General features: G+C 39.6%; 1 protein-coding gene across 2 annotated transcripts in view; it reads left to right on the top strand.

Moving 5' to 3' along the window:
• The window catches only part of PDE4D (phosphodiesterase 4D), a gene marked incomplete at its 5' end in the record, with an annotated part of 1,122,552 nt that overhangs the window by 554,460 nt on the left and 543,464 nt on the right, over nucleotides 1-24,628 (top strand). Inside the window, one exon of one of the 2 annotated variants that reach the window (XM_082650738.1) lies at nucleotides 5,240-6,498. The exons of the other annotated variant lie outside the window; for it this stretch is intronic. Within the exon in view, the coding sequence (XP_082506864.1) occupies nucleotides 6,452-6,498 (47 nt within the window). Of the gene's footprint in view, nucleotides 1-5,239; nucleotides 6,499-24,628 lie in introns of those variants that run through there. 2 annotated transcript variants of the gene reach the window in all.

Below are 24,628 nucleotides of genomic sequence, written 5' to 3'. Positions count from 1 at the left end.
CTGAGCCTCACAGAGTTTTAGTGAGTTGTTCAAAATTACACAAAAAGTGAAAGGCAGAACCTGAAATTAAGGGCTCACATCTTGAGACTCTAAGAAAGAATACAAACTCGACTTTTTCTTCTTCAAACTTGCTGTAGATTTTTTTCCACATTTGATTTTTGAGTAACCAATAGTAAGTGCTTTCTCTGTATCCTAGCATTAGTTATTCCAACACTTCTACTTTCAAAGATATTAAAAGTGGAATTTAGCAAGCTTTCTAAATATCCCAATTATGAAATGTATTGTGTTTGATGGTATGAGAATTTTGTCTTGTAAATGTGTTTATTTATCATTTAAGATGAGAAGATTTAAGTTTAGGCTATATGATCCAAAATGACTTGTTATATAAGTTAAATCGTGAAAATTTCCATCAAAGCATCTGTTGGTTTTAGGTGATCAAAATGGGCGTTTAATGAATTTCTTTTTCACTTTTCTGTTGGTGGTTGTATTTTTGGTCATAAGAACATGTAGAAATTGAATGAACTAGCAACTTGCTGAAACATGACCCAGTTCCCTGATTCTTAGCGGTTGAAACCAATGGCTTCATAAAGAGCTCCTCTTATTTTAGTTATAAAGGTGCTGAACAGTGTGCCTTCAGGCTTTGCTAGAATTTGCCAGAAGTGGGAAGTCATCACTATCAACATGGTCATTAGTTAACGTTTGTTTACTGAGTGCCAGCAACGTTTTTGGTGTTATAAATACACAGAGAAAGACACTGTTGGGCTTGGGATTGGTTTTCTGCAGCGGTGGGAGAGAGGATTTGGTCTTGAATGTTCTTTTCCTACTCAGAGGTAGGGGTGGGGAATGTGCGGTCATCTTGGGTCTCATTCTGTGTACTGGGATGCTACTCTCACTTGTTTATTAATTGATGATATATATAATACATAGAACAAAAATATGTATATTTACACACGTGCACATGCATAAGCAAAAAGTACACATAAATTTCATTTTTATTAGACAATTTAAAAAATATTTTGCTTTTTTGGCTTTTGGTGAAAAAGTCATATCCCCCAAGATATCCAAGTCACTGTATCTTCTAATTATCTTCTATTTATAACATACTCATACTGCTAATATAGAGAACGTGTTAAAAAATTATGCAGAGGTATTTGTATATATAAATATTTTTATGCAAAAGTTAACCAGCCTCTTGAAAGAATGGGAAGCTTCTCTAAAATATCTGAAATGACAATTAGGATTCCTAGAAGATTAATCATAGAATACCTTTTAGACCCTTGTCCATATCTAAACCTACAGGAGTTTTCATTTTATTTCACCCAAGTTATTTAAGAGGCAATCATTGATAGTAGCTGTTGGTTATAGCAAAATGTGATGGTGACCGAAAGATACACCTTAACACTTGAAATTAAAATTTCATTCTGAAAGTGAAACTCGGGAAAATCAATGAGTTAAGTCATTACATCAGATAAGTGACTGTACAGATAAGTGACTATAAAGAGTTTTAGGAAACACACAAGGTTTGGACTAGGGTGTGTCTTTATTATGCTATGCTTATGTTAGCATAAAGATATAACTTAGCGATTTGTTTTAAATTCATTGTGAAATTGAAGGGGTTTGAAAGGAATGGAGTCCTGAAACTGACAATACAGGGGTAAGACTTTGCCTAGAGAGTGTTAATTTTGTATTCCTACTCTTATGTTTTTGTAAACATTTTTTAAAGAACTCCCCTTTTCAAACCAAACCTAGATATAAAACAGGTAAAAGCAGAGGGGCTCTGGTTGAAACAGTACAAGGTAGTTGGTCTTCCCTTTGCCCTGAGTTGGCTTGAGGCAACTTTGCCAAACCACAGGACTCCCAGGAATTTAGTTTGAACACCATCACCCTTGGGAGCAAAACCCCCTAGCCATGGCAGAAAGAGACTTTAATTATAGGAAAAGGGCATGGGGACACTGGTTAGTTAATTCTTCTCTGACTTTGAGTACAGTAAACAGTCTTTCATGAAAATGTTAGAGTAGTCAGTTTGCTCGGAGTTTGTAGTTTACACTTTATCAATAAAATGGCATCCTGTTTTTAAATTTTTTTCTTGTATCAGTCTCCTATGAGGATAGTTAATGTGAGTCCATCCTTGAAAGACCGGAATACTCTTGTGCTTATCTTGGGATTAAAATTTTAAAAAGGAGAGGATGACTAGCCTTTGTGTTGTTAGAGCTGAGCCTACACCATGGCTGTAGGAAGTTTGTGCCAATCTGTGGTGTCCTGCTAATAATTAGAGCTCCTTTATTGATTGAAATGATGGGGCTGGGATCTGCCATAAAACTAATTTTTTATGCTTACTCCTATATTTCTTAGAACTTCCATGAAAAGATGATTACCTTTTAGTAGAAAAAACAGACTTGTATTACCCTAGTCCATCAACATTATTCATCTTTGAGAACTTTTTTTTTCAAATTACCAACCTATTAGTTCTGCCCAAATGTTGTTTCATGAAGACCACACATTTGTGAAATATTAAATAAGTCTTGTGAAGTATCAGTTTGTAAAATAGTGGTCATAACTCTGAAGACCCTGTTTATAATATACATGGAATAAAAATGCTGGAAATCAGCTATTTCTATTCTCTAAGCAAGCCCATTCTTTTATATATGTTTGTTACCTTGAGTTTTCAAAATACTCAGTTTAGGATTGCTTATTAATGTGTAATCTTGGTTCCCTGAACTGTGAAGTAAACTACGTTTTTTTCTTTGTTGTCCCTCAGGCAGAAATTTGGCTTTTCTACTATTTATCATAGCTTCTCAGTTGTGTGTCCTTTCTTTCTAATTTATACCTTATTCTAGACAGTTGCACCTATAAAAATAGAAATAAAAAGCCAAGAAAAGTTTACTTTAAAAATATTCAGTTGAAATCTCCTCTTAGTTTACATATATTTTAAGTTTACATTTCCTCTAGTAAGCCGATGACTAAATTATTTACATTTAAAAAATTTTTAAAGTGATTTATTATATCATTGCCCACAAATGGAAACATGGCTAACAAGTATTGAATGTTGAACTGTGTGGTAATTGAGAGAGATTCAGAGATATTTTTGGTATTATTTCACCCATGGGTATCACTTTGGCATACAAACAGGGTAGAGTAGAATGAAGTAAAAAATAAGGAAATTTCAAATAAATGTTTATTACAAGGGAAAATAAATTTCTATATCATTTTAAAAAATCTTTGTATTTGCTACTTTCCATGGAGACCTACTCTTTAATGTAGTGTGAGAACTAACTATGGGTTTTGAAATAGGTTAATATCCATCATCCTATCATCATCATCACCATCATCATCAAAGAACACTAACCTGTCAAATAATCATCAAATAATCTGAATTTTCTTCCACATCTGCTACTAACATGATTTGTGATGATGAGCAAATACTACCATTTTGGAAATTCATCTCCAAAGTTGTCATAATAAATGTCCTACTCTGCTCAGCATGGTTCTGTGAGGCTAAAATAATACCTGAAAAAATAAAATTTTAGAAAGCATAGCACTAATGCAAGATGGTATTCTTATGTACAGAGGCACCAAAATATAGTGGTAATGCAGGCAGGCTTTGGAGACAGACTTTCTTGGTTCATATTGTGACCCTTACTAGATATTTGACCTTGAGCAAGCTGCTTAATCCTAGAGTGCCACAATTTCCTCATCTGTAGATCAGGGCTAATAATACTCCATCCCTGATAGTGTTGTTGTGAGGATTAAATGAGATAATAATGTGTAGCACTTAGTACAGAGGCTGGGACATTGTAAGTGTTCCTTGCTCTTAAATAATATTTAAATATCTCTTGTAATATCAAATTTTGAATTACTCAGTGATGCTTGGTTCAAGCATTCATAGCTTGTTAAAAACAATTCAGACTGAAGTCTTCTGGTTCAGATCACAAATGACTTTATGGAAGAGATTTATTCCCTTCAGCAAAAGGAGGTCGTGAGGATACTGCCTAGGCTACAGGAAATCCCAGGAAATATTCTCAAATTCCTTTTCAGCTGTGGTACCATCTTTTTGAACCTACAAGTTCAAATTGCTTTTAAATGAATCACTCAGTTCTTCCTCTGGCCAGGAATACTTTCATTAGGATTATCGTTTGATCAAAATGAAAACTCCCCAAATCATGGCAGTTTTCACGACCAAATTTCTTTATACCTGGTTTTGACTTTGTGGGAAATGCCACGCCCCACTGCCCCGACAGCTCTGTGTAATGTTTTCTGCTATGACAGGGCCTCACTGGGGAAATCCTAGCTGAAGATAATAGCATGATATATTAAATGTTGCCAGTATTCCATTTAATAATAAGCAATTGCATAACAGGCTTTTTAAATACCTAAGTAAAAAGTGATACATTAATATTGAGTACACTGCTACTGTAAAGTCCATTCTCCTCCTGATTTCCAACCAACACCATTTAACTGCCAACCTACTATTACAAGAGTTTACTATTTTATTCTTGCTCCAAAATGGCATCAACAGCGATGGGGTGCTTTCAGGGGATTGTTGAACAGATTTTTTTCAACAAAGGGGGAAGCTTGAGGAAATGCAAAACAGCCACTGTAGGCATGGCAAAGCTTTATCTCAGCACGCCTCAAATCCACACACCCCTTAATCAAACAAGCAGCTTTATGGCATGCGCAATTGCAACTGAAATATAACCGACTTCCGCAGAACTGGCTTCCAGAGGATTTCCTGTCCAAAAATGACCGTGTGGTCATCTGTAGCTAAATGGTTACAGATCGTCAAGTCAGCAAGGCACCCCCTCCCCAGCATTTGTGTGTTTTAAAAACAAGAGAGTCGAAGTGACCAAACCCTGTCATTTGCAGATTCTCTCTCTGGACTTCTTTGATTTCCTTTCTTTTCATTGGGTAAAAAGGGGAAAAACAAAACCCAGCCGACAAAAACCCTCCCTCCTTAATATCTGTTTGTTCAATGTGTCATTTCCCTGGGAGGTTATTTACAGGTTTCTCGCTGCTTAGCTTGTCTTGCCTGGTGATCACTGACTGAAAGAAGAAATCTGCCTTTTTGGGGCGAGCTGTGCCTTTAACCCCTTTGGTCGGCTCTTCCTTGGAGGCGAGCGAAGCGCGCTGCAGTGTCCGGGAACCCACCTAGAGGGCCCCCTTGACGCCAGCACATCCCCTGTCGGGCAGCTGCCTCTGCAGCCGAGCGGGCTGCTGCAGAGTTAATGTACAGTACCACGGAGCCTGCAAGTGTCCTGAGCTGTTCAGAGCCGCCGGCAGGCACAGCCCAGGGCAGACGAGGCGGCTGCGACGATTCCAAAGGTTCTGCTGGAAATTCGGCGCTGGGGGACCCCAGTGGGAGCCTGTTGCCATTGTGTTTTAAAAGCATGCAAGGTCTGTATAGCTCGGGCGTGAGAATCTTTCAGAAGCTGTCAGAGCATCTGAGTAAATGACACCTACTGGGAAATTGAATTGGGGGTAAAAAGAGAGAGAAAAAAGAGAAGAGAAAGACAGCGGGGGAAGAAATTCTTAGACAACGTCTGACTTGCAGCTGTGAAAATTCATTTCTTTCCCAGGCAAAATATGAAAAGCCCGCACATGGATTTGATAACAACAAATTAGAGGGGTTTCTGCAGGGAAAGGATCAATAGCTTAGTCATTTGACTGAAAGAGAGCAGACAGCCTTATTAAGGGGTTAGGCAGCAGAAATGAATTTCCTCCTGACAGCACCTTCTGAAGTCATGATGGGAGCTCATGGTGATCCTGTCCTGCAAAGCAGAAATTGCTCCTTGCCTTCCTACTTTTGCAGTTGAAAACCAGCAATTCTGAGATTGGGGAGAGAAGTTGGCTTTTGGTTATACATGGTTGCTAGCCCCTCTGCCCAGGTCTTTGTCCGACACGTCTCAGAAGGCAGCACTGCGTTAAAGTGACCACACATGAATATGTGTCTAAGAAAGAAGAAAAAGCAGTATTCATTTCTAAAGGACAGCATGGCAAAGCAACCTGAAGTTTCCCATTTCCCTTCTAACACTTCTTTAACAAGGATAACAAGAAACTGTCTTTTTACTCCTTTTTTCCCACATTCCAGAGTCCTTCCTGCAAGGATGCATTAATTTCCACTCTAGGCAGTTGGATTTTACTGGGACAATATTTGTCACCATTTAGGATTAGCGAATGAACTGGTTATTTTAGTGTGTTGACTAACTAGTGGAACCTAAATGGGTGGACCGATACCTGCAGTACTCTGTGATGTTTCTTTCTTCAAACCCTGGAAAGGCTTTTGTTGTTGCTCTTTGTTTTTTTTTGTGGGGGGGGTGATTTTTGGGGATTCAGTACTTGTTGCAATAATTGCCCATGATAGCTGCTCAAACAGGAGAGTTGGAATTCATCTTTGAAAATCACTACATGTAACATACGAGACAAGGAAAATATTAATGACAGAAGATCTGCCAACATGATGCACGTGAATAATTTCCCCTTTAGAAGGCATTCCTGGATATGGTGAGTAATCGATATCACCTTCAGTTGGTAATGCTCAGAATTATAAAATTCCATGACAGGTGCCAGAGGTGGGTTTGTCTTGAAAAAGAATATTGGTCTCAAGTGAGGATGAAAAGTAAAACATGTTTAAAACCAAATGCTGTCTGAGAAAGTAATGGTTATGCAAAAACAAATTTCTTGTTAATATAAAAGCATCTCAAGTAAGAAGTCAGGTATGAGGGCATTGACAATTGCTAACTGATTTCATTGAGAGACAAAAACAAACCAAAAAAAGCAGCACAGCAACTTTGAGAATGACAACTATTTAATAAGTAAAAGAAAAAGGGAGGTTTGGGATTTGACTTCTGCTTTTTGTCTTCTTTTATTTGAAAACTCCCTGGGGAAGGACACATGTGCATTTCTGACATCTCATGCCAGTTTGCTTGGCCTTAGATCTTTGTAAATTTCCAAAAGAAGGTTAAGGGAAAACTTAGAATGTTGACTCAGTTTTAAAATGACATTAAGATGTGTTGGTGCCTCACACTAAAGGAATATTTTAACTATTCAAGAAATATTTCTACCAGAATGAACCAATTTCATAGAATTCTAACAGATGAATCATGAGGTGCTCAGACTCTCATAGAACATGCTTAGTGCATTGAGATTTGGTCGTGTATTAAGGTTCAGTGTAATGAATTAAGGTCCCTGGGCATGTGACATCATGCACTATTTCTTGTTAGAGTTTATGACTAGACATTTATAGGAACTAGTTGCTGAGGGTCGTGTAAGGGCAAAGCTCACTATTTAAAGATTGCCTGTTTCACCACACCTTTAGGGTTGACTGGATTCAATTTCTCATAGCAGAAACTTTGTGAATGCATGCTAAAGGCACCGTTTAAGGTTTTGTGGCTATGAACATGGTTTGGTTTGGATACTGCAATGTATCTCATTTTGAAAGTTTATTTCTCAGGTATATTTTTTGGCTGGCCTTAGGATAAGTGATACACGTCAAATACAGGTTTCTGAGGGTTTTCTAGTTGCTTTTATGGCAGTGTCTCAAATGAAAGTGTCCTGATAGCTTGAGGGTCCACCAAAATCCCCTACTGATTTATTACAGACATTTTAGCTTATTAGCTGAAAATCAGTTACAGAGAAGGGTGAGTGACCTCCTCGGTCACTGGGCAGGTACTCATTTTCTATCAATATCAGATACATCCAGAATCAACACTGTGGCGTATCTTCCTTCTCTGCCGCCCAGAGCCACTGTCCCCAGTGTCTAATGTGCTTGGGAGGGAGTCTGGGTGACATGCCTGCAAACCTCAGTGGCCCACTTCCAAGTGCATCATCAGAGTTCCCGACTCGGGGGGAGCTTTGGTGCCATCGCTTTGCTGGACCTGATGGTGAGGGTCAGGCATCAGCAGTGAGGTCTTTGTCATTCTTACCGATACAGTCACATAAATAGTCTTAAACCCTAAGATTAAAAGGTCATGGAAACAGTCCCTGGCACATAGTAGGTATTTGTCCATTTTTTTTTTCATCGATTTCTTATGCCTTCCTTCAAGGTTAATTTTGTACCTATTAAGATTTGTTTAGGGAAAAAAATTACCATTCTCATTTCTATAAAGTGTACTTTGCTATAGAGCAACAGTTTTTGTTCTGCCTAAGCCTTGCTGTTTGGGTCTATTTGTTTATATTACAATAGAAAGGATGCAAGGTACTCTTTGAATGCCTAACATCATAACCACCTTTTATTTTGTTGTTGTTGCATTTACCTCGCCTCTGCTTTTGACTAGAAAGAAACGAGCTATTCAACTCTATAGTTTTTGAAAGAATGCAAATGTGCTTATTCATGCTCCTCTAGATCTGTAACATATATGTTTGAAAGCGTTACAGGGAAGTTGAGAGCCCTGTTGGTTTTCTTTTGTGCCTGAAGCTAGGTAACCCTTCGTACATTTCACTGCATGATGTGCCAATTTGTTGGTATCGTGGTCAAACAGATCCACGGTGGAATGTGAGTGTTCTGTGTATCTATTCTTGCCTGGGCCCTTTAGAAGGATTCATTAATAAGATGTTAAACTCAAAGGAAGAAGGTGGTGGCTTTTTCCAGTTGACCCAATTAATGTTGTGCTCTACTTCCCCAATTGTTGTTTCTTTTTTATTTATAACCTCACCTTTCAGTACCATGGTAAGAGATTCTAGGTGTTTGTTGACAGAAAACCTTCTTTCCCTTTGTCCTACTGTACGTGTCCCCCATTGGATTGGATTGCATGCTTATGAATGATCCTGCTAAGAAAAAAGGATTTGCCAAGTTGTTCTCTTTTGCATCTCCAAAGTCTCTCTTTCCTCATTCTCACATGCAGGTCTTTTTTTTTTTTTTTCCCCCACAAAGCGGGTAGATCAGAAGTTGGCAACAGCTCAATGCCAGGGAGTAATAAACATTTTAAAGGAGATGTGTGCTTCGGGTTTCACAAGCTAATCTCTACGAAGGCTCTAAACCCTTTGGATAGGCAGGGTACAGAGGTGCACACTTAGTTCTCTTCTGCTTTTTAAAGGAGCAAGAAGGAGGGAGAGTTGAGATGCAGGAGGACCACGTGGAGTCTTCAAAAGTTCATCAGAGGTAGTGGTTCCAATAGAAGCCTAGGTGTAGAGTTCCTACTGTATCTCTCATCCTCCAGCCCTGGGGCTAGTGTGTTGATAACTGAGCAATAGTATGACAGATTCATCGTTTAATGGTTCCAAGCAACAGTTAATAAGCAGTCTTTTACGTGTCTTAATAGAACACTACCCTTTGAGAGCTAAAAGAGTCGTAAGAAGAATGTGCTTTCCCAGTTGAAAGCTACGTTAGAAAAATTTGCTGGAGGATTTTATTGCAAAGGCTTCTTTCCATTACACTTTTCAACCTTTTTACTGCCAAGCCAAACAAAGATAAGGGTTCACCTCACTCGGTAAATAAGTACCACATAGCCCTTACTTTTTATTCTGGCTACTTGTGAGAATATAGTGGTAGCCTGGCAATTCAGGAATGGGTCTTCTTGCATGGTTGGAAGAAGGGAAATGCAAGTCAGCTTTCTAGGAATTTAAATTTCATCTCGTAGCTATTAAGAGGACTCTTTAGAAGCATCATGACATGGAATCTTTATGCAGGGATCTAATAAGAGGGACATAACATAGTGTGCCTAGCATGTGTTTGCAGCTTTTTGCCTTACTTAAAATATGTAACAACTTTGTATAATCTGATTTATAAAAACTCTGTAATTTCATGCCAGAAATGCCAGGGCCATGTTGCATGCAACTGACTTTGACATTTATAAAATTTAGGAGGGCATTTTATTGAAATACCTTGGCATCCTTTTTTATGATGGACTCCAAGGACTCAGGGAGAGGACTGTGGGAGATAGAAGCCAAAGGCCCCTGCTAGGGCAGACTGTCCTGCGCTGCTCTCTGTGGGCTCCTCTGAGGAAACCTGAGCAAGATTTGGGACTAGTGATTGTGGACGGTGATTAACTATTTCGCTTATTTGACACGTAGGATTTAACTTTTTAAAGCTCATACGTTTAAATACTTTTACCAAACTCTCTCTGTGGTGCTGAGAGGTCACTTCCATCAGGAGGCAAAATGGGGTGATTATAGCACTTTGACTCAACATTGAGGCTGCTTTTTCCCTTTTCTAGACCCCTACATCCTTTCATTGGATTTGCCCTTTCCTGGTTCCTAATAAGATTTAATCTAGCAAGTCACAGTTTGGTTGTTCCTCTGTAAACCAAGGGTTCAACTCACATACCAACCCGTTTTGTTTTTTTCTTTGACCTAATTCCTTTATGGAATGAAGCATGATATAAATATATCAATGATATTGTATACACACACACACACACACACATAATTTCAACAGCAAATCCAGTGAGATCAGAGAAGGCAAGATGGCCTGCTTCTTAATGAAAGGATAGTCCTTCTTATCTAGCCTGTTAGAGTCTCATCTTTTAAGTTTTTCTTCTCTTTGTATGTCAAGACTACAGGAACTCAACCCAGAATTGCATTTTCCAGAGTTTATGTTTTGGCCTGTACATATAATATTCTCACTTGTCTTATGAGAGTTTTAGTGGGTGGGAGAAGTGTTGCGTTCGATGACTGTATGCTTTGAAGGACAAAATGTATTAAGTCTCATGCAAGATAACAGAGCTCTGCTCATTTTAGTCAAGCTAAAATTCTGCCAGTGTCTGCTTGTCTTCTAATGACATTTCAGGTCATGGCTGACCTTGCTTTAGTAGCACGTCTTCCTCTGAGTGACAGAACTACCCAGAACTTCCCGTATGCAAATACCAAACTCTCAGCTTGATTCTGAATTCCTGTTATGGCCATATACAATTTGTTTGTAAACACTTATGGCCAGTAAAGTTTAGGTAGAGCTCATAATTACACAAGCTCATCTTGTTCACAGATCCCTGGGGCTCAATAGCAAAGTCAGCCACTGTTTAAGGTATAAGTTCAGGTTAAGATAAAATACAGCAAAGATTTTCTTTTAGATGAAATATTCATCCTATTAAACGTATAATTTTTCTCTTGGCTTACTATTTTACTGTCTTTTAGTGCCCCTAGCTACAGCTTCCTTAATTTCTGTTAGCAATACCTTATAATTTAAGCATGAAGATGAAAATTCATTTTTTAAATTTTTAAAAAAATTTGATTAAGGAATGGTATGACAGAGGAGGAAAGTTGCTATCAGTAATTATCAGTGTGCCCACAACTTACGAAAATTAACTATAACTTTCAGATGCAGCAGACTTTCTACTGTAGTAACATAGTTTGTGTACTTTAAACTGCTGATAGGTTACATCCTCACTGGGCTAAGTGGGTGGCCCAAGACAGGGAAGTCTCTACAGAAGGAAGAAAGGGAGAAAGTATTCTCCATCGTCTGAAAATGATTAGCTGTGGGTTTGGGATGTTTTGCTTCTATTAAATTCTTCACTTTCCACCCCCTTGTTTCTGCACTCACTTGAGCTGACTGTTACTGAGTTACTTCCACTAATGCTGAGGTATCCAGGTTCCAAGAAAAACAGGCAAGTAAGGGAAAAAAGGAAGATAGTTCAGAATTCTGAGAGGAATATCCCAAGGAGGGAACTTAACAACCAGTTTCCCACTTGCCTCGGGCTAGAAGTTTCTTTCTTTCTTTTTTGAAAAATAGCCGTACTTCACCCCTTCCCCCTATGCCTTCAGTTGCCCCCCACAGACATTCGTGCTCACAAATACCCTGGCTAGCTATAGAATCATCCCACTATTTTTTTTTTTTTTTCGCTCCGCGGCATGTGGGATCTTCCCGGACCGGGGCACGAACCTGTGTCCCCTGCATCGGCAGGCGGACTCTCAACCACTGCGCCACCAGGGAAGCCCCATCCCACTTTTTTTTTTTTTACAATAGTTCCAAAGTGTCGCCAGGCCAAAGTTAACTTCTGTAACTATTTACCACTTGATGGACTATTAGATGGTGTTTCTAGTTGTTACAGAAGTACCAGACTATTAACATACCCAAGACAACATATTTCAACTGGCGATTATATTGTGTAAAATTCGGAGATATATATTTGGTTTCAAAGATGGATAATCCAGATTCTATATGTTAGGCTATTGGCTGGAGAAAAAAGAAACGAAACAAAACAAAAACCCTCCAGGTTTCTAACTCTAATTCTGGTGTTACTGCTTTGTGTGACCTTGTGAAAGCTCTCAGAGCTCTTTACCTGTTGAAGACAATTCAGGGGATATTTACCTGCTTCATTTTGAAGAGTAGACCATTAAGGGAACTTTCATAGCACATTGGTAAGAATCACTTATTAGACTGGTAAACATGACATGCCGAAGTCTTTCGGGTGAAGTTCTTAAATATAGGTAACAAATGTAACTACTGTGTATTTCATGGAAGAGGTCAACACTGATTGAACCCAGGCCACATGTTTTCATATAAATGACATCCTTTAATGACAATGGTAACTTTCAGAGGTGAGTCTTATTTGAACCCCTGTTTGCAGGTGAGGACAGTAATGCTCATAGAGGGTAAAAAACTTGCTCAAGGTCGCATGTCTATTACTTCGGAAAGCTGACCCACTGAAACCAGGTCTGGCCTCATTTTAAAACCCAGTGTCTTTTGATTCACCATATTGTTCTGTGGCAGATGCCTTAGCATTCAGTCTGTGGACCTACTGGAAAATAGATTAGCAATAAGACCAGAGAAAATAAGCAGATTCCCTATTAGTTAGCAAGTCGGGGAATTACATGGGGTGACTAGTGAATGTCAAAGGGTTTCCCTGAGAAACCCATCCTGTTCATGTTAGGACTATGACCTGTACTTCAGCCATGGCAGCAGATCTTTTTGTGTTTTCTCGAAATTTTACAGGGAATTTGAAGTGACCCCTGTTCCTGGGGCCACTCTGGTCTATGAGGGTTTTTTTTGTGAATTAGGGAAAGGTGCTTCTTTGGGCGAATACACTTCAGGCAAATGAATTGAAAATGCAGACAGTGGCGCTTGGTGAATGGACAGAGCCTCTGTGCAAAGCAAGAGGCACCCCTTCCTCTGTGCACAGCCTCAACCAACAGAGCAGAGATGAACTCAGCCTCACTCACCGAGCTCTTGGGCAGTGATCACACTGCACAGCCCTGGCCCTCCTTTGACCTAGGTTCCACCCCTACCTCAAAGGCGGTTGTGACAGTCAGATGAGAGTGCTTTGCTGCCAATAAAAATCATACAAGGTTTGGGTTTTGCTTTCATCAATATTACTTTCTTCCCAATATTCTAATTACAGGTCTTTAGAATTTTTTTTTTTGCACAGGTAAAGAATATTAACGTTTTCTACAATCAGAGCTAATGCGAAACAGCCAAAGAAACATTTTAATCACAAAATTGCCTGATACCCGAGCTGCTGAAAAATGCCATTCTTAGTGAATTGGATTAGAACACGTGGATTAGAACATGCTGATTTATTTATGCATAGGGGATGCCCAGATAAATATGATAACTACCAGTCCTGCCCTGAAGATACTCAAAGACTAGTGAGGAGAACATCCACAGAAATGAATGATTACAGAACAGTGGGGAACATGTTAATACAGGAATATACAAAATGTTATGGGAGTTTAAAGGAAGATGCACCTTCCTTTAAACTGGTTGGTCTAAATACCTTAAAGAAGTCTAGAAATGAGGGACTAAAAGTATATCTGATGCATTTGAGAGTTAGTAATTATTGGCAACACATTGGAGAGTGGTTGAAGCGGGGGAGTTATACTTCGGGGGTTATAAAAGCACAGAAAAGTAGTATACACTCCTTTCAAAATTTTGGACAAGAAGGACAGAAAGAGGAGAGCAGAGGGGAAAAGGAGAGGAAGGCCCAGTAGTTAGTGAAGAACACCAGGTAATTTTAATGGCCTAGAGCACGTCCCAAAGGAAATATCCAGATATAGGCCCTGGACAACGTGTGAAGGACACGACTTCCTCCAAGATAGGAGGGAGGTGTGGAATGACAGAGGCAGATCGTGTAGAGATAAGGGAGGTAAAAGGGGAACTTGAGGCAGTTTGGTCTCATGCCCTCTGTTTTCTTTGGAAGGTAGAATTCAAGATCAAGATCAGGGCTTCCCTGGTGGCGCAGTGGTTGAGAGTCCGCTGGTCAATGCAGGGGACACAGGTTCATGCCCCGGTCTGGGAAGATCCCATCATGCCGCGGAGCGGCTGGGCCCGTGAGCCATGGCCGCTGAGCCTGTGCGTCCGGAGCCTGTGCTCCGCAACGGGAGAGGCCACAACAGTGAGAGGCCAGCATACCGCAAAAAAAAAAGAAAACGGACAGCGATATGACAGAAATGAAACAATCCTGAACTACTAAATTAGGAACTGTTTTGTAATTACAGTTTCTCCTGTTGATCGTGTTTTAGGGTTTCCAAAGAACGCAGAATTGATTTTATCATTGTTGTCTTCTCCTTAGTAGTGTGGAAGTTGTTTTATGAACATGTTAATTAGACTGCAGTTCCAGTCTCATGACCTGATTTGGGAAATGGGAGATTTCCTAAGCTGCAGGGAAATAACTCCGGGGTGACAAACAGAAGTTCTAAGATTTTTACCTTGAGTTTTACCTTCAAATGAGTAAAAATCACAGTGAGAAGAGAAGGCAAAATGATCCAACTTTGCTCACTTTTTAATGGGTGCCTACCTTTCAGTGGTTTATGTTGTAATGTCACAAATCCATATATATGTAACCTGCTTTTACAAAGATTTCTTCAAAATCCTTCTGAAGTTGACCTGAAAGTGTCACCAGTCTCTGAGAAACTTACTGAAAGTAACAAAACATCATATGACTTTAACCAGAACTGGTATAACCTAGTTTAAATATTTATACATTTAAATTCTCTTTTATGTTTCCATGATACCTCAGGGGGAAAAATGACAAACATAAGGTGTAAATTAAGGGAACATTTTAAACAGCCTTATAATTTTTTTAGGCCATAATTATAAACCCTATCGTGTACCATGAGTTTGGGAGATATTACGAATTCCTTTTATCTCTTCTAATCACTAGAACGTTCTCCCCGGTCAGCAGAGCTTCCTCTTTAATATCCTTGGCGTCCAGTGCTCACGATTACTTTGTACAGGGCTTTCTGTCTGGGAGTTCTGCTTCAGCTCCAAAGCTCTAAATAAGGTCCTGAGCAGTCCTAGTCACTTATAAGGAAACTTCATTCTGCCCTCCTTTTTAGTTCTCATGTTTTTCTCTTTTATTTTTTGCGGTACGCGGGCCTCTCACTGTTGCAGCCTCTCCCATTGCGGAGCACAGGCTCCGGACGCGCAGGCTCAGCGGCCACGGCTCATGGGCCCAGCCGCTCCACGGCATGTGGGATCTTCCTGGACCGGGGCACGAACCCGTGTCCCCTGCATCGGCAGGCGGACTCTCAAGCACTGCGCCACCAGGGAAGCCTATGTTTTTCTTCTTAAATCTGAAGATGAGGGGGTGCAACTAAATGATCTCTGTGGTGCTATAAAAATACCTACAGTTCTAAAGATTACCTTATCAATTTACTCATTTCTGGCTTGTTCAGGCGTAACTGTCCTTCAGTTAAAGGGAATGCTGAGAAATAATACTTTGATCCACAAGCTACTCTGGGGCTGAACTCCGATGCTTTTCTGAAGTATTTGGCCCTTCCTGTAGACTACTCAGCCTCTCAGCCTTAGGTATTTAGCTTAATTCCTTCTACATGCAACTTTATTTTTTAATTAATTATTTTTTTAATACATGTTTGTTGGAGTGTAATTGCTTCACACAGGGAGATCAGCTCGGTGCTTTGCACACAACTTGAAATAGCAGCCTTGTTCACGGGTAAGATGGCGATTTTATGCTCATTAATGCTGATATCACCAGTAATTGAGAAAATGTGTCTCACGTACCATTTATGTGTCCCTTATATCTTCCCAACTCTTCTCTGGGTCAAAAGTCTGAAGCTTATCCTTGTTCATCCAGCCTCCATCTAGTCTAAGGAAGTAACATGGGGTGAAGTTCTCAATATCAGATCTGTAGTTGTTGGGTTGCTTTGTGTATTTGCTTAGTACATTTACAACAAATAATTGGCAACATTATGGAGAGGCCCCTGATGTCTTAGAGAAGAAACGTTAGCGAGTTGATAATGGGCAAATTGATAAGACCCCAGGATTGCTGAGAGCAGTGGAAGAGACCTCTTGTAAGTCATAAAGTGTGGCATTGGAGTCTTGGCAGTTTGAGTTCTAAAAGAAGAAAATATTTGTGGAAAAATCCCATTTTCTAGAAAGTAATCCAGGCAAGTTTGATTTCTGAGAGAAGTGAAATGTTCTGGTGGGTCAAGTTGTCACCATTTTAAAGATTGGCCACGTTCGGCCTTCCTGCACATGTTGCTTCCAGGAACTTCCTGTGACCAAGCTAACCTGTGAGACTTCACAGTAACAAATGACATTCCGTTCTCTTCATGAGAGTAGCCACCTAGACCACTTTGTTCTACTTTCTATCCTCAGCTCCCACACATTGCTACACCCACAGGTACTTTATAAATTTTTCCTCAGTTAATGAGTACATGCAAAGAAAAGAATGAGTAAAAAAAAATTGTATGGTTGGGTATTATTTACTTCAATAACCTTTTGCATTATTCAAATAATGTTACTGTGCCATGTTTTGCGATGAAACAAAGGAACTTATGCTATTAAAATAATAAAGATAATAATATATATCACATTTGAGAGGTTATTAATGCCAAGTATAGACTAAAGTTTCTATATACGTTATCTCATTTAATCCTCCCCAAAATCCATGACAAGGGTGTGTTATCTGCTTCTTAAGGTGTGTAACCTTGGGTAAATTATCTAACCTCTCTTTGTGTTTCAGTTTTCCCACTGGTGAAATAGGGGTAATCAATAGTGCTCACTTCTTTGGGTGGCCTGAAGATTAAATGAGAACACCTGTCACTCAGTTAAGCAACCAATAAATGCTGGCTGTTGTTATCGTGCAGATTAGGAGAGTAGGCTGTGAAAGGTTAACCAGGTTGCCAAGGGTAATCTAGATGTCTAGTGGCAGGCCCCTTCCAACCTCGGCTCTGGATCGTTGGGAAGACTAAACTGCTTCTTTTGTATCATATTCTTGGAACCTTACGGCATATATCAGAGACAACGCCTTGGGCTGAGTTTGAATTACGGGGAATAATGCATTTCTCCTCATCTCTCTAACCTCAACAAGAATCACCAACCCTTAGAAAACTTCTAGAAATTTCCATAAAAATTTTCATCTTGAACATACATAATTCCCACACATCTTGGTTTCTGACACTCAGGACAGTTTAACCGAGTTTGCAGAGGCACCCATCCGCTGAATTGTGTTTATCTACAAAATCCAAATGCTATTGTTCCAAATCACCTCTGTATCTAAGATACTCCTTATTTCTTTAAAACCAATAACCAGTTCATTCACCTTTATGTACAAGAATCTTTCTTTCCTTGAAGACGTCTATGTTTTCTCCTTCTGGCAAGACAATATTGGGTAAATTAATATGCGGCCAGTCCATATCTTTATTTATAACATATGTCCTTTTCTTCATTTATAACATTTATATTACATTTTAATTATTTTTTGACAATACATGATACAGTTCTCAGACATGGCCCAGCCTCCATGTATGGCTCTTATCTCCTCTTTTCATACATCTTACGCTGTCAAGCTAGGCTCTAAAAAAGTTGTCCCCTTCATATCTCTTCTTTTGCCTAGAGAGTGTATTGGCTCTGTGTTGTACACCACAGAACATAGGCCCTGCTCACCTGGCCTCTGCCTTTCTTGTCTAATGCATATGTGTCAGCTTCTGTTAGTATTAATGTTTCTTCCCTTCTTATTGCACTATAGATATCCTTGTATATACCCTTAAATATATCCATGTTTAAGACTTTTCTTCTCAAATTATGAGGCATTTATTAAGAACACTGTGCTAAGCACACAGAATTCAGGCAATAGTTTCAATCCTTGAACATCTTACTTGAATATGACCTAACTCTCCATGTACAGTTGTTTAGTTTTATTTTTTTAAATCAGAAAATGTGTTTTATCAGACATACTTCCCATGGATTATTTTTACACCCATAAGTTGCTTGTTTTGGCAAATATACAAAGTCATGCAATAATTATCCCAGTTTCTTTTATGCCCCTCTCCCAGTTCCAGCCCCCAATAACCACTAATCTGATTTCTGTCTCTGTAGTTTTGTTTTTTACCAAATATCACATAAATGAAATCTATAGTTAAAAATACACACACACACACACACACACACACACACACACACACGTATATATCCATCTTTAGTATAGAAGTTACAAACATATTTTTAAGTCACAGAACCCTTTCTTGAAGCAAAAGCTTAGGCAGTGACTTAATATGTAAAATAGATATGACAGGTGTTGGGGAGCAGCTTTATTTAAATGCTGCACTTTGGAAGAAGGGCTGTTATAAATAAGGATATGGACTGGCTGCAGATTAATTTACCCAATATTGTCTTGCCAGAAAGAGAAAACATAGACATCTTCAAGGAAAGAAAGATTCCTGTACATAAAAGTGAATGAACTGGTTATTGGTTTTAAAGAAATAAGGAGCCCAGCTAGTCACCAGCCCCCACCTTGACCCCCTCCGCACCTTGTTCTAGCACCCTTGATGGAGCTCCGTGGTATCCGAAGACACTACCCTCCTCATGATGGGCCTTGTACTGCAGTGCACTTCTGCCTTCTTGACTTTTGTCATGAGGAACTCCTGCTCCATTGGGACTTGGTTTGCTTGTCCTTCCCTGACCTCCAGGTGGAGTAAGCCTTTCTTCCGTTCTCCTAGAGGTCCCGTACTTCCTGCAGCACAGTTTGTGTCACATACAGTAATTTCCCTCCACATGAAGAGAGACGGCTAACTTAGTGACGAAGAGCACTGACTCTGGATCCAGAGTGTCTGGTTCAAATCTGAACCCAAGCTTTTTAGCTGTGTGACCATGGCAAGTTGTTTAACCTCCCTGTGCCTTGGTTTCCTCATCTGTAAAATGGAGTTTGTAATAGTTTTCACCTCGTAGGCTGTTGTAAGGATGGAATGTTGTAACATTTATAAAGTGCTTGGAATGGGCCTGGTGTACAGATGCTCCAGTGCGGTTACTTGTTACTGGAGAAGTTGCTCATCCTGTCGGGTTGGGGTCCCTCAGAAGCAGGCCCTGAGAGAAGGACTTGAGTGCAAATGGTTTATTCGGGAGGTTATTCCAGGAAACACTGGCGGGGGGGGGGGGGAGTGGGAAAAGGAGACAGGAAAGGAGAGAAAGCGCATACAGGGTATGTGAATTAACAGGAAACTGAAGTAGGCACCTGGGTCTCAGTCCTGCTGGGGACCTCTAGAAGATGATGTAGAACTTGCTTCAGAGTTGTCCTTCGCAAGAGATGAGGACCCTGCAGCATTTATCTTCCAACTCCCATTCCTCATTGGCTGATGGCTACTCCTAGGGGTGAATTCCCAGTATTCCAGCCTGACCTGCATGCAGGCAAAGCCTCAGACAGAGTATTGCACATGCTTAGACTAGGATTCCACTGGCATGTTATTGCTAAGGGGATATGGATAGGGCCCTGACAGTGATTGCTACAAGACTGTGAACAGAATTCTCCAGGGCTTTCTGTCTTATTCTGTTTTATTTTCCCTGGCCCATGTACTAGGCATCCATAGATCTTTATGGAGTGAGTGAATGATTGAACACATAGATTTTTTCTAATTGACCTTCAAAGGTTTTTGTAATTGTGTCTCACCCTATCGGTCTTTTTTTTTTTTTTTTTAACATCTTTATTGGAGTATAATTGCTTCACAATGGTGTGTTACTTTATGCTTTATAACAAAGTGAATCAGTTATACATATACACATGTTCCCATATCTCTTCCCTCTTGCGTCTCCCTCCCTCACACCCTCCCTATCCCACCCCTCTAGGTGGTCACGAAGCACCAAGCTGATCTCCCTGTGCTATGCGGCTGCTTCCCACTAGCGATCTGTTTTACGTTTGGTAGTGTATATATGTCCATGGCACTCTCTCGCTTTGTCACAGCTTATCCTTCCCCCTCCCCATATCTTCAAGTCCATTCTCTAGTAGGCCTGTGTCTTTATTCCTGTCTTGCCCCTAGGTTCTTCATGACATTTTTTTTTCTTAAATTCCATATATATGTGTTAGCATATGGTATTTGTCTTTCTGTTTCTGACTTACTTCACTCTGTATGACAGACACTAGATCCATCCACCTCATTACAAATAGCTCAATTTCATTTCTTTTTATGGCTGAGTAATACTCCATTGTATATACGTGCCACATCTTCTTTATCCATTCATCCGATGATGGGCACTTAGGTTGTTTCCATCTCCGGGCTATTGTAAATAGAGCTGCAATGAACATTGTGGTACATGATTCTTTATGAATTATGGTTTTCTCAGGGTATATGCCCACTCGTGGGATTGCTGGGTCACGTGGGAGTTCTATTTGTAGTTTTTTAAGGAACCTCCATACTGTTCTCCGTAGTGGCTGTACCAATTCACATTCCCACCAGCAGTGCAAGAGTGTTCCCTTTTCTCCACACCCTCTCCAGCATTTATTGTTTCCAGATTTTTTGATGATGGCCATTCTGACTGGTGTGAGATGATATCTCATTGTAGTTTTGATTTGCATTTCTCTAATGATTAATGATGTTGAGCATTCTTTCATGTGTTTGTTGACAGTCTGTATATCTTCTTTGGAGAAATGTCTGTTTAGGTCTTCTGCCCATTTTTGGATTGGGTTGTTTGTTTTTTTGTTATTGAGCTGCATGAGCTGCTTGTAAATTTTGGAGATTAATCCTTTGTCAGTTGCTTCATTTGCAAATATTTTCTCCCATTCTGAGGTGTCTTTTGGTCTTGTTTATGGTTTCCTTTGCTATGCAAAGGCTTTGAAGTTTCATTAGGTCCCATTTGTTTATTTTTGTTTTTATTTCCATTTCTCTAGGAGGTGGGTCAAAAAGGATCTTGCTGTGATTTATGTCATAGAGTGTTCTGCCTATGTTTTCCTCTAAGAGTTTGATAGTTTCTAGCCTTACATTTAGGTCTTTAATCCATTTTGAGCTTATTTTTGTGTATAGTGTTAGGGAGTGATCTAATCTCATACTTTTACATGTACCTGTCCAGTTTTCCCAGCACCACTTCTTGAAGAGGCTGTCCTTTCTCCACTGTACATTCCTGCCTCCTTTATCAAAGATAAGGTGACCATATGTGTGTGGGTTTATCTCTGGGCTTTCTATCCTGTTCCATTGATCTATCTTTCTGTTTTTGTGCCAGTACCATACTGTCTTGATTACTGTAGCTTTGTAGTATAGTCTGAAGTCAACACCCTATCGGTCTTTAATTCTCATGATTTCATTCTCATAATCCCCAAACTATATTCCTCTTCTTTAATCATGTCAGTCTTCTTGCTGTTCTCAAATACATCCATCTCTTTACATGGGCTGCTCTGCCCTCTGCTCTAACTCAGCTCTACTCATTCTTCAAGTTCCCTCCTGTCTCCAGCATTTCATCTCTTCCATGGAACCTTCTTTGAACTCAGCTCACTTCTCTGAAGTGCCATTAACATAAAAAGACTGCACGTGGGCTTCCCTGGTGGCGCAGTGGTTGAGAGTCCGCCTGCCGATGCAGGGGACACGGGTTCGTGCCCTGGTCCAGGAAGATCCCACATGCCGCAGAGCGGCTGGGCCCGTGAGCCATGGCCGCTGAGCCTGCGCGTCCGGAGCCTGTGCTCCGCAACGGGAGAGGCCACAGCAGTGAGAGGCCTGCGTACAGAAAAAAAAAAAAAAAAAAAAAAAGACTGCATAATTTAGTGTTTGATTATCTGCTGACTGGTGAGGTTCCATAATCAATGCGTGTTTCAAGGATAAATAAAAACATCCATGTCTTATATACCTCTGGTCCTTTTCACAAACTTGGGCACATCATACGTAGTCAGCACTATTAAATACTGAGAAGCAGTAGTGCCTGGGATTTGGAGTTAGACAACCATGATTACATCCTTGCTCTTTCACTTATGAGCTGTATATGACCTTGGGCAACTGGGTAACTTACTTACATCTCTTTTTTCCTTCATCTAGAAAATATAGCTAATGATCCTGCATCATACTGCTTAAGGATTAAATAAGATATTGTATGTAAAATGCTTAGCCCAGTTCTTCTCAAGAAGTAGGCGCTCAATCTACAGGATCTGACAGGTTCTTTTGATTCTGAAGTAATCAGTATCTTCTTAGACTTTTTGCATAATTCTTCTTTAGTTTTTCATTTTGCTATTGCTTTGATTTTTAGTTGTTTTCAAGAGACATTAAATGACATCTCAAGACAAAGTTTGATATTTGAAATGTTGAAAATGTTAAAATTTTATATGAAAAATAATTTCTCAGTTGAACCTTTGCAGTGAAAATGCAGTATTTTTCATGTTTCATTTAAAGTATCAATCATATCTATTAGCTAAGATGATAATTGGAAACTTGAAATTCCTTTGCATAGTAGAATAAAGTTTTGTTTTATCATGAATGAGCATCAAGGACTATTTTATATATATATAATTTTTTGATCGGAGCATACATTGAAAAATTAACTGCAACTTTAACATTTTAAGTTTCTAGAGCTGTGGTTCTCTTGTGGAAATGGTGAGGGTTAGAAAAGGTGTCATTGGGGAAGATAATTGTATCATATATCAGAAATTCCTGGAAGAGTTTGTGCAAAAAAACATTCAGCCCTCATCTTATCATCCCAGTAACAAGGACTGTCAGAATCTGGGGATGGAGGGATGGGTGGGAAGAGGAGATGACATGTGCATTTTGGCAAAGCATTCGAGGGGTCTCATACCCACTCTCTTAGCAGGTAGTACTATGCAAGAGAAGGAACCCACTCTTTAACACCATATTGAACTGAGTTCAGATTCACCTCTGGTAGTGACTGACTCATTTTGAGCAAATGATCTGACTTTTATGAGCATCATTTTTCTCATTCAAAAAAGAAAAATACAGTAGTACCAATCATCCAGATTTGTTGACGGGATTCAGTGAGATAATATATTATTTATTTGTTGGTTTAAGCCTTGTCTTGTTTCAGGCGGCATTTAAGGCAGCAGCAAAGATGTAGAACTATAACTTATAAGGGAAAATGGTAGGGAAGGGCAAAGGGAAATGAGGTATGATATTAATACTCATATGCATTTGTAATGAGGTGAGGGAAATTATATTACCTTCACAAATGGCACCAGAACCTTCTTGGGGAAGAGAAATGCTTTTGCTGGAAGAAATACTTTAAAGATGCCCTTGGGGTAAGGAGAGAGTCCTTGAGGATTTGGCTGCTGGTAGGTGCTCAAGTGATCTGGGGGAGAATTTGGTCCTGCCGAGCCCACTAGGATGGCAGAGAAGCGGAAAAGAGAGTAGAAGAGAGGAGAGGAAGAGGAGAAGCCTAGGAAAGGCTGAGACCTATGTACACTCTGTCCATATACAGACGTCTCCTTCCCCAGCGACAGGAGAAAAAAAAAAGACCACGAATATCTGTATGTCTGATTTCAAGCCTTAGGAGGGCTTGAAGTAAGTCATTTTGATGGTGTTGATGGTACACAAATCAAAAGGACTTGTGTTGTATTAACAAGAGAGGTCAATGAGCCCCACCCCAAGAAATGATCACATGTCAAGGGTTGAGTTTGGAGACTTGCTGGTCATGAAGTTGGGAAGTTCAACACAGTTTTGTCAGATCACAAGAGAGCTTTCCAGCTTCTAGGAGTTTAACAGACCATGAAGTCCAAGGGTATTCAGATAAAATATATAAAACTCTTGCAAAGCTTCCTAGGAGCCGGTGTAAATCAGGAAGCTTTCGTACAAATCCCTGTGTCCATTAGATATAAACAACTCAGTGGTTCAGGGGAAGCACACCTACTTCTGATACTAAGATTGAAAGGAAATTTGTCCTAAGGATATGGATAAAGGGGAATGAGATATATAAAAATCAGAGCACCTGATATTTTGATACTTAGGATGTTCAATGCATTTTAATTCCCGTCCTGTCCCTTTCCTTCCCCACAAGTTTCTGTGAAGATTGTAGTATATTTGAAAGCTCTTGAGAAATTGTTAAGTACTGTTGTTAGTTAATAATCCAAAGAAAGTTATATACCATATTTCATTAAAATTTCATTAAATACTATTGAGGTGTTCATAAAAGGATAATCTGAATAACAAAATGTGTTCTTTATGAAAAAAATACTATGTTTTTCCAAGTTACTATCTTGGAGTTAAAAACACTCTCCCATAGTTTGAGACCTCTCATAGGCCGTCCTAGCACCAGGTTTTAGAATCCTGAGTCCTGCTCCATTTGTAATGGCAATAGGATTGTAGGGTGATGCAGGCTTGTGTGACTCTTAAGGAGATCTGCAACTCGGAGTCAAATGTTCTTGGGTCTGTACATGACTTTTGTTGTGTAAGAGCAATCATTTAAGTCACACTTCTGAGTGAGGCCGCTCCCAGTTGGATCTGTCAATTCATGTCAATTCACAAGATTGCTTCCCTGTGCTTCAAATGTTTCAAGCATAAATTCATATGATTAGGAAAATGAGAACCATGAAAATGTTTATGA

The sequence above is a fragment of the Grampus griseus genome, assembly GCF_964374135.1.
Source record: "Grampus griseus genome assembly, chromosome: 3".
NCBI classification, from domain to species: Eukaryota; Metazoa; Chordata; class Mammalia; order Artiodactyla; family Delphinidae; genus Grampus; species Grampus griseus.
The sequence above is the reverse complement of the archived record's forward strand: the minus strand, read 5'-3'. Positions and strand labels throughout refer to the sequence as shown.